This window comes from Drosophila arizonae, chromosome 3 (assembly GCF_054131065.1).
Source record: "Drosophila arizonae isolate 15081-1271.41 chromosome 3, UAZ_ARI_1.0, whole genome shotgun sequence".
In the NCBI taxonomy this organism is placed as follows: domain Eukaryota; kingdom Metazoa; phylum Arthropoda; class Insecta; order Diptera; family Drosophilidae; genus Drosophila; species Drosophila arizonae.
In genome coordinates, this window is record NC_142923.1 from 13,854,826 (window position 1) to 13,865,275 (window position 10,450).

Here is a 10,450-nt window from a genome sequence, read left to right on the forward strand (position 1 = left end):
GGTTTCTCTAACATCTTTTGTCTCGCTTCCGCAGAGAAGAACCGCTGCTACGAGATGTCCTCGTTCGATGAGAAGCAGGCGACAACTTTGCTGAAGGAGCGACCCATTGAGTTTGTCAATTACAACAAGCACCAGTTGTCCCGGGTGTATCCGGCGGGCACGCGCTTCGACAGCTCCAACTTCATGCCGCAACTGTTCTGGAACGCTGGCTGCCAGCTGGTGGCGCTGAACTTTCAGACCCTGGACCTGGCCATGCAGCTGAATCTGGGCATCTTCGAGTACAACGCACGCTGCGGCTATTTGCTGAAGCCGGAGTTCATGCGGCGCTCCGATCGCCGGCTCGATCCGTTTGCCGAGAGCACCGTCGATGGCATCATTGCTGGCACCGTGTCCATCACCGTGCTCTCCGGCCAGTTTCTGACGGACAAGCGCGTGAACACCTTCGTCGAGGTGGACATGTACGGCCTGCCGGCGGACACCGTGCGCAAGAAGTTCCGCACCAAGACGGTGCGCGACAACGGCATGAATCCCTTCTACGACGAGGAGCCGTTCGTCTTCAAGAAGGTGGTCCTGCCGGAGCTGGCCAGCATACGGCTCGCCGCATACGAGGAGGGCGGCAAGCTCATTGGTCACCGGGTGCTGCCCGTGATTGGCCTCTGTCCGGGCTATCGGCATGTGAATCTGCGCTCTGAGGTGGGCCAGCCCATTGGGCTCGCCTCGCTATTCCTGTGCGTCGTTGTCAAGGACTATGTACCCGACGATCTATCCAATTTCGCCGAGGCTCTGGCCAATCCCATCAAGTACCAGAGCGAGCTGGAGAAGCGCGACATTCAGCTCTCGGTGCTGACGGATGAGACGGATGCGGTGGCCAATGCCGACGAAGATTTATCCAAGTCATGTAAGTTTGTTGTGGGCTAGTGATTGGAGGTGGCTAAAGGACCCAGGGCTCCACAGGATTTCCGTAGCATTCGAGTTGAATTTTAATTTAATTTCTTTTCTTTCTACTTTTCTTTTGTAACTTTCATGTAACTTTCGGTTAAACTTTTGGATTTTGGATTTGGTTATACGCACACACGCACCCACCAAAAAAACAAAACAAAAAAAAACCAAAAAAAAACACACACACACAACCACCAACAACAACACCACCAACACCACCACACAAAACGGTTGACGGACACACAAACTGCACCCAATATAAATTCCCCCGCTACCGCCCAACCCCAACCCAATTCCTCGTTTACTCGATCTCTCTCTCGGTCTATCTCTCTCTCGCCCTCGCTCGCTTTCTTTTCTCTGCTCGATTGTCTCTGATCCTTCAGTCGTTTTCGTCCAAGTAGGTGGCCAAAAGAAGGAGCTGCGTCCGGTTGAGTCGCTAGCCACCTCGCCCAAGCATCGGGCGAGCATTTCGATAATAACCTCCAGCAGCGTGGAGCAGCCGACGGATCGGCCCGATGGAGGACGCAACGATGACAATGTCTCGATTGTGACATCGGGCATACAGCATCAGCACTCGCTGGACCAGTCGGTGAGCACGTCCATCAGGCAGGTGGAGTTGTCACAGTTCGATGTGGACCTGGTGATAGCCGAGCCGCTGGAGAAAATACTCGAGCACAAGTCGGTGCGCGAGAAGCGGCTGGAGATGGAGAAGAAGCTGGAGTCGTTGCGCAAGAAGCACGACAAGGAGAAGCTGAAGATCGCCGGCCAGAAGCTCAGCCCCCTCGACGGGGGCAAGAAGCCCAAGTTCACCATCACCAACAAGCTGGTGAAGCGTCTCAGCAACAAGAGCCTGTAAGTATCCGGCGGGTGACTGCCGCTTCCGGGTTGTGGCCACTGCCAGATGACGCCATTGAAATTAGTAATTGTCTCTCTCCGTACAGTGAGCCGGGCGTCGAGGTGCCGCCGTGTCCGCTCGATCTGGGCGACAGCAGCGAGGAGAGCGCCGGCGCCGGGGAGCTGGGCGACGAGGCCGCCTCCAGCAGCCTGGAGGGCACACAGGAGTCGCGTCTGCGCTACGCCTGCCGCGAGTACACCACACAGTATCGCGAGCTGCAGGAGAAGTACCACGAGGCCATCTACTCGGCCGCCGAGAAGGTGCTGAAGAACTCGCAGGCCAGCCAAACCAAACAGCTGAAGGCGTCCCTCGACAAGGTCACCGGCGAGGTGATGCACCAGCTGCAGGAGGCGCGACGCAATGAGGTCAAGAATCTGGCCACGGTGCACAGAGATCGCGATGAGCTGGTCAGGTAGGCAACTGGAGCCTCTAGAGCATATGTTCCCTCATTTATGACTTCCTTTTCTCCTGCTCTCTTTATAGAATGAAGCGAGAGGTGGCCAGCTCTGTGGTGGAGCGCGGCGTGGCGGAGCGCATGCGGCTCAAGCAAACATTCGACAAGCGCACGGATGAGCTGCAGAAGCAGCACGAGGCGGTGCGCAATGCTCTAGCCGAGCATCGCCTGAAGGTAGGCGACAGAGGATGCCCTATTTCTATCTCCCTATCTACTACTATAGAGGATTAGCCTTTAGCTCGTTTAGAGCTCTCCTTGATAAAGATCATGCCAGAATTTGCAGAAAGCTAGTTCTCTCATATAGGGATAGTTCCTGTGGACTCCCAAAAAATATTTCCATCATAATAAAATATCCCCACTTGTTCGGCAGGCACGTCAAATACTCGACAAGGATGCAGAATCTCGTTGCTGCGTCTCGAACAGTGGCTTCCTGGTGCTCTTCCATGGACCGCATCATCACGGCTGCTCGTCCGGCGGAGCGGGAGCCAGCGCCGCTGCTAGCAGTCTGTCGGCGCCCAGCTCTGGCAATAATCTCACATTGAATTTGGATGGCAGGGGAGCGATGGGCAGTGGAGCCGCTGGACTGGCCATATCGCCGGCCAAGTCGCACAACAGCATTACGGCGGAGATGAAGACGTAAAATGCACGACAACAATAAAGAAGAAAAAAAAAACAAAAAAACAAAAATACAAATAAAATACGATCGAAAAGTAGCACAAGTTGTTCATCCGTTTTCAGTATTCGCGGCAGTTGTGTTAAAAAAAAAAAAAAGTAAAAAAGGAAAACAAAATAAAGTCTTCGTAGCGTTTAGTTTAATAGATCTAAAAATTAACTGTAAACTGTAAACTGTATACTGTATACTGTAAACTGTAAACTGTAACTGTTAACTGTAAACTGTAACTAAAAAGGGAAACTCGAAACGTTTTCCAACTGAACAAACTAGCTGTAGAACTTTCCTGGCATGTATATCTGTATGTATATACTGCATATATGTCTATGTAGTATAACTGTAATAGTCGGTGTATTTATTATGTATGTGAATGACTTATATGTTTACCTATATATATATATATATATATATATATATATATATATATATATATATAACTATACATCTATGTATAGATAGTATCTATTAGAAACATACAATAATTCTCTATAATTCTATCTCTAGACCGAAGTCGTACGGTTTCTTCCTATTCGAACTACGCTGAAACTCTGAGTGTCTAAAACTTTAAGCATATAAACTATATATAATTTATTTAACTTAAAAATGAAAGAAAGAAAAATGAACAAAACAAAAAAAAAGAGGGAAACTCATTTTTGAGGCAAAGAAAAGGAAAGGGAAAGAGAAAGGAATCGAGAGAGGGTGAAGGGAGGAGCGACTGCCTCTATCGCTCTCTCCCCCCTTGCGCTCTCGTCATGTGCTCCATTTCTACTATTTAATGTGGTTGTGTGTATTACTTTTTATATATCAAATTTACTTTTACAATAATTTATATGAATATATAATATATACCTATACTCGTATATATGTATATATATTGATTTTAATTCTCTCGCACAAAATTTGTGAAACGAATCTCGCGCAATGTAGAACTTAGCGCCGAGGCAACTCTCGGCCAACATTTTAGTCAATTTTGTTCAATATTTATTTGATACGTTTTCTTAGTCACTAAACTTACGTTTTTTGTTTTAGTTTTCTACGCATTTTTCTTAAGTAAATAATAAAACAAAATTCTTTGTTGAAATGTTATTTTTCTTCTTTTTAGGCTTTTTCACACTTCCCAAGCTCTAACACACACACACACACACGCACACAGTCACACACAGCTACACAGACACAGCCTATACAACACCAAATACCAAAAAAAAAAAAAAAAAAATCTGGCGCCGCATTGCCTCAAGCTGTGCGCGCCCTTAGCGACAATCAAAAAGAAAATGAAAATGGAAAACTTTATTAGCGAAAACTTGTGAACCGGACTAAATTTGATTTGTAGGTAAACCCAAGCTGCCTTGTAACGAAATCCAAAATTTACAGAGCCACAACTGAAACGAAAATCTTTACCAACTATAATATATGTATATGCATACATGTAATGAGAAAAAAATCAAAAAACAAACGAAAAAAAACAAAAACAAATTAAAAATTTAATGAAAATATTGAACAAGTATAAAACGAAAGTTGAAAGAACATTTCACTGGACGGCAGAACCACCTTAGATGTTGTAATTTCCTATGCTAAAAAAACAAAAAAAAAAGAAAAAATAAAAACAAACAAATGAGAAAATACTTTCCAAACGCTACGTGAGTAGAGAAATTTGAAAAATGCCCCGCCTACTTCCCAAATACCGCCCACTAATTGTTGTACGTGTGTAGAGAAAAGAAATACCCGAAAAATTCCTAGCGTCAAGACCCGCCCCGCCCCGCCTCCACCCCCTTATCCTAATTGAGCAAAATAATAAAAATAGGTGAATACAATATATAAGTATGTGTGTTTTCTTATGTTTCTTGTGTTGCTTTATTGCATAATAGTCACGTCTAAATGTCTATGAACTTTAATCGAATTGGCAACACAATTTTCTATATATATGTGTATGTTTATATGTATATGTATGTGTATGTGTGTGAGTGCATTACCAATTGGCCCACAATTCCAAATAGTAGAGCAAACAATATATACAAGCAAAAAAGTATTGAATAACAAACAAAACAAAAATCAAGTAAATAGTTTTTTGGTGTTGTATGTACATAAGTCCATAAGCATAAATAAAACTGTATCTGTGTGTTGTCGTTGCTGTTGTTGTTTGTTGTTGTTGTCTTTGGTGTTGTTCTTGTTCAAAGTTACCCATTTAATGTTGTAGTTACTTCCTCAATTCAAATTGATCTTTTTTTCAGTTTTCATTCTTAAATCAAAATAAGAAATAAAAAAAAAAAAGCAAACAAAAAAATTGCATGCGTCCAATTTTGCGTTTTGTTTCATTTGTTGTTGTGCGTTTCATAAAATAAATGAAAGTTAAAATTTACGAAATGCAAGAAGGAATAGGAATGTTGAAAAAGCAAAAATGGTGTAAAACACCAAAAGAAGAAAGAAAAACTTAAGTAAAACTAGGCCACAATAATTCAAAAATGAAAATTGTATGTTATGAATCGAGAGAATTTTGAGAACAACAAACGAATTTGTTGTTGTATAAGTATTAAAAAGAAAAAAAATGAAATAAATAAATAATTAGCTAATTAAATGTTTAGACCAAGTGCTCCCCATTGTTAAAGTATAGAAAATACATTTACAGTTTTACAAATGATCTCTAAATGTCAAGCAGAATTTAAATAACGTTTAAATGCATATTAACGATTTACAGTTATGCACTGAAAATACAATTCAAGTTAAAAAATAAACCCCTACATACATTGAAACGCCCTGAGATTGGAGTTTAACTTGAGCTGATAAGGCATTTAATTAATTAAAGCCGCAAAAATGGCTCAAAACTCACTTTATAATTGGTGCAACCAGAACTAAAATTGGCTGCTGAAGAGTCACTCAAAAAAACAAAGATACAGCGCAAAGCAAAATTCCAGCAAATACGATTCTCACTCGAGTAAAATATCAATAACCAATTGAGTGAATAAAGCTTTTGATCTCTGTGCATTGGGCCGACTCAAAATGAAAGCTGCATAAACATGGCGGTCTCGCTCACTCAACGAGTGAAACGCTGTGCGAGAGGAGCAGCTCGATGTGCATTGGTCAAGCTGAAAGGGCTATGCCGCAAAGCTCACTCATAGGGAATATCTAAAGCCGGCCGCAAAGCTATTGAGTAAAAGTTGTTGATATAAAGACTCAATTCTTTTGCATATTGTCAAACTTTATTTTGAGTACACTTGAGTAAAATATAAATATCAAAGCGAAGCTATGTACATTGAGTTAAATATCAGCTACAGTTAGTCTCTCTCAATATCAAAGTTTAAAGCATCAGGAATTGAGCAAAAGTGCAGTTAGACTCAAGTGAGAGCTAACACAGCGTTGCCAACTACTTTATCATTAGGCAGTTGGCAGTTAAAGTTTGAATAAAAAAATAATAATCAAGGAAAAAGAAAACAGGGCGAAAAACAACTTAAAGCTAATGAAACTATAAAACAATGTAATTTCCAATAAATAACTGTGTAAGCATTCAATGTCAATATATACAACACATAATTTACATTGGAGTTGATTAGTTAAATGTGAAAGTAATTGAAATACGAGAATTGAAAACTAAAACTTAAAAACTAAAACCTAAATTTAAATCGAATTAATCCACATTGTTGTTGTGATCTGCAGAAACCAAAATAAACGTTAAACAAACAGAATTACCTTAAAAATACACAAAAACTTTCAATTTATTAGTTGTAAAAACATCGACATCCATATGGTAAAAACTTACAGGTAATATAAACTTGTTAATAAAATAATTTCGCTTTGATATGTCCGTCTTACAGACCATGGCTAAATTTGGGCACAAGATGGGACGTTAAAATACATGTACGTATATAGAGACAATAATTGATTAACTATTAATTTGATTAGACTATGATTAAGGCACCTAGCAGCTTGGCGGAGTGGGGGCGTAAGGGCGGGGCGATCGAACGGTCACAGCATCTGGACAAAGGCCAAGCTGACTAGCGAGCCAGTGACCATGCCCACGCTCAAACAGGCGGCCATTATAGACCCCGCCAGCTCCTTCTCATGCTGCTTGACGGATCTGTAAAGGCGCAATTCAAATATAAGAGTTTGTCTTTTACAGGGTATTCGGACTAGGCACTCACCTGGGCGCCATGATGAGCAGTATATTGGTCAAGTATCCATTGGATAGCGCAAATATCACAACCATGGCCATGAAGGTGTAGTCGTGCTTCACCAGCGTGGGCAGAAACTGATGCTCGCTGCTGTTGGAGCAGAGGAAGCAGGGCACGAGAGCCGTACGCACCACGGTCCAGAGGAGCGTCGTGTACTGATCCTTGGGGCGCTCCAGCCAGCCGGCCAGGAGGCGGCCGAAGTAGTCGCCGCAATTGAAGAACAGATAGTTCACCACGGGCAAGTAATAGACATCTGGGAGGGCAGAGAAATAATTGAAATGTGATGCAAATCTCTGGGAGATTCAGCTAGTCAGCTCCACTTACCAGTCCACTCGCTGTGATCGGCGGAATGTTCGGATTGCATAAGTACAGTTACCGCCGGATAGACGGACAGTGTTGTGGCGTACAGCAGAATGAGGCACGAGGCCTGCACGTAGATCTTGCCCAGCACCTGCTTAAAGGTCGGCTCGAGTGCCACGCCCGTCTCCTCTCCCTCCCGGCTGTGAGAGGGCGGCAGGGCGCTGATCACCTTGAACTTATCGCCGCCCGCCAGATAATACTTGAAGTACGCCTGGCGAGACATCAGCACGTAGCAAACGATGCAGCCGAGGATGAGCAGCGCGCCCATAATGAAGAACACAAAGGCCGTGGCCGAGGGTCCGGTGTCGAAGGCGAGCACCAGGAGGAGGGCCAATGCCGTTATAATACCGCCCAGCGCCTGGCCGCTGACCACAGCCGTCATATACTCCGAGGGAAACAAGCCAGCGACGCCATACAGAGCGCCCGACATGGTAGCAGCAGAAACTGGAAATATGCATTTAAATGGACGAATGAGCTGAGGTATAGAATCCATATACATATGTATGGGAATTTATCCACTCACTGTTGAGTATGACCACAATGATGAGGGTGATCAGAAAGAACTGCTCCTGCCAGTGATCCGTGTTCACCTCTACGAAGCCCGTCGTGATGCCAAAGAGCACGAGGATCGTGAGCAGTGTGCCCAGCATCTTGGTGCGCAGCGACACATGGTGGCCATAAACGGCATTCAGCAGCAGGAATGTGGTGCCTGATATGGTCGCCGTCAAGGCCAAGTCGCAGGTGAGGCTCTTCTGCAGCGGCGTCAGCTCCTCGTCGGGCTGGGTCCCGTTCAGCGTTGTGTTGCGGAACTTGTACTTCCAATACTGCGAAGAGAAGGGGAGGCAATTGAAGTGGAATGTGAGTAAGTGAGTGGGGATGGACTGACTTGAAGATACTCTGTACTTGTTGTGGTTTAATAATGAAGTAATGTAGTTATATTTAGTGTGATAGACTAACTGATACAATTTAATGTAATGAAGCTACCATTGGATAATACCCTATATATCTATGCTGCTCTACTATATTTTATTAAATATATAAACATCAGTCTATCAGCAATACCCTGTACGTAAGAAGGTAAGAAGTGCAATTTTTTTAGCGATATCTTGAAGCAATACTTATATCATTAAGTGTAGCTGCCGTGTCGATACCCTGTAAGCTGACCTTTAACAAATTAGAATATAGCATGTCCTACTAACAAATAGCCTATTATTATGGATCTATAATATATTATATCGATTGGGAGACTGACTAAACGCTACTGTATAAAACTGTATACTAAATATAAATATTTAGTATATCGAAACTCTGAAAAATATTGTATTTCCCTTAATAGATTTCAGATTTTTATATTCAACAATTTTCTATGAATAAGTCATAGTAAGTCAAGCATACCCTATGCGTCGAAATAATTAGTCACAGGGTGAGGGAGTCCAAAGAGGCATTAACGGTTAATCAATTGCTCTATGAGCAACGACGAAGGGGTGGGGTGAGCAGCGCTTGACTCAACCAAAATAGCGCAAACAAAGAGAAACTAAAGATGATAGCAACAACAACAATATCAACAACAATAACAGCGAGTACGAGAACGGGAACAACAACCATAAAAAACACAATGCCAAAACGGAGATAAGCAAAGTCTTAGACGGCGACGCAAGTGTTTTACACAATGCAAATGCGGGCTCAGTGGGTCGAGGGGGAGCGAGCGAGCGATAGAGATGGATAGAGAGGGAGGTTGCACTTAGTCTACTCTCACTCTACTTACATCTTCGGCTGTGATGAAAAAGTTCCACGGCGTCATTGTGCCTACGCCGAGCAGGTAGAAGACGCAATAGGTTAGGGCAGCGCCACTGGTCGGCGCATTGGTCAGCTGGACGATCTCATCCTGATCGCGCTCCAGCAGACAGCGCTCGTCATCGTCGTCGTTGTACTGTGGCAAAAAGGCGGGCACGAAACCAACATTCTCCTGCTCTCCACCCAGCATTGACTCATCGTACTGCTGTTCCGATTCCTCCTCCTCCTGCTCATTGAGCAACCGTTGCTGATCTTCTTCTCGTTGCATTCCACAGCTGTTTCCGCTTCTTGTTTTATAATCTATTCAACTTCATCAGCAACAACAATTCACCCACACACATGTGCTATATATATTTACATATATCATATATATTTATGTTGAATGTGTTGCAAATTTCTCTCCCCGTATCTAATTTCGCTGAGTCGCGCTTTTTTATCTTTCACACCACTACGCTCCCGTCCGCTCGCTGCTGCACAGTCCGACGCATAAACAATAATAATTAACGTTTGTGTTCTGTGTAAGTAAATAGAATTGTTTTGGTTTTGTTCTGTACAGAGTTGCATTTTCCATTTTGGTATTTTTATAGGTTGGTATATTTTGTGTGGAATTCGCGCTGCCACACTGTTTGCTGTTTGATATGCTGGTAGCATGCATATGTGATATTCCCTCTATATCATTTTTTTGCTGCATGTAATATTTTTAAGACAAAAATAGTTAGACTTAATTGAATTGGAATTTTTTCTTGTTTTATTAATTATAGCATTTGTGAATTATAATTGTCATATTTAAAAAAAGAGGAGTTTAACTAATATACAATGAATTTACGAAATTACTGCAGCACTTTGCAGATAATTGTTTTCAAAATATATATAGTTCATTTTTTTCTAAAATAATATTAAAATAATTAAATTCAATAAAAATATTATTTATGAGTGGCAACAATGTGTAATATTTTCTATTTTAATTATACTTTTAACCTGATTTAAACATTATTATATTATATTCTGATTACTTAACCTAACCTTTACATTTGATTAAAATACAACAAAGTTGATCAGGTTATGTCAATCAAATATCTTTAAAGCAATAAAATTGTTATACAATTTATATAAATCGGCTATCCCTGTTTGCAGTGTATTATGAAGTCGACTTCTACTCTCTTGAATGCATAGTT

The 10,450-nt window shown here is 42.3% G+C and overlaps 2 protein-coding genes across 4 annotated transcripts in view; one reads left to right on the forward strand and one right to left on the reverse strand.

Moving 5' to 3' along the window:
• Positions 1 to 3,626, forward strand: part of Plc21C (Phospholipase C at 21C) — a 52,892-nt gene extending 49,266 nt beyond the window's left edge. The window contains exons 12-16 of one of the 3 annotated variants that reach the window (XM_018001945.2): positions 35 to 898; positions 1,323 to 1,791; positions 1,860 to 2,246; positions 2,318 to 2,462; positions 2,659 to 3,626. In XM_018001945.2, the coding sequence (XP_017857434.1) occupies positions 35 to 898; positions 1,323 to 1,791; positions 1,860 to 2,246; positions 2,318 to 2,462; positions 2,659 to 2,928 (2,135 nt within the window). In that variant the 3' untranslated portion in view covers positions 2,929 to 3,626. The remainder of the gene's footprint in view (positions 1 to 34; positions 899 to 1,322; positions 1,792 to 1,859; positions 2,247 to 2,317; positions 2,463 to 2,658) is intronic. The other 2 variants (XM_018001947.2, XM_018001946.2) reach the window with 2 other exon arrangements.
• Positions 3,627 to 6,635: 3,009 nt separating this feature from the next.
• On the reverse strand, positions 6,636 to 9,852 carry Ent1 (Equilibrative nucleoside transporter 1). Its single transcript, XM_018001968.2, has 5 exons — positions 9,247 to 9,852; positions 8,005 to 8,305; positions 7,446 to 7,925; positions 7,092 to 7,374; positions 6,636 to 7,027 (listed from the first exon to the last, which is right to left on the reverse strand). The coding sequence occupies exons 1-5, from the start codon at positions 9,541 to 9,543 to the stop codon at positions 6,916 to 6,918; spliced, it is 1,473 nt and encodes a 490-aa protein (XP_017857457.1). The 5' UTR covers positions 9,544 to 9,852; the 3' UTR covers positions 6,636 to 6,915.
• Positions 9,853 to 10,450: the final 598 nt, after the last annotated feature.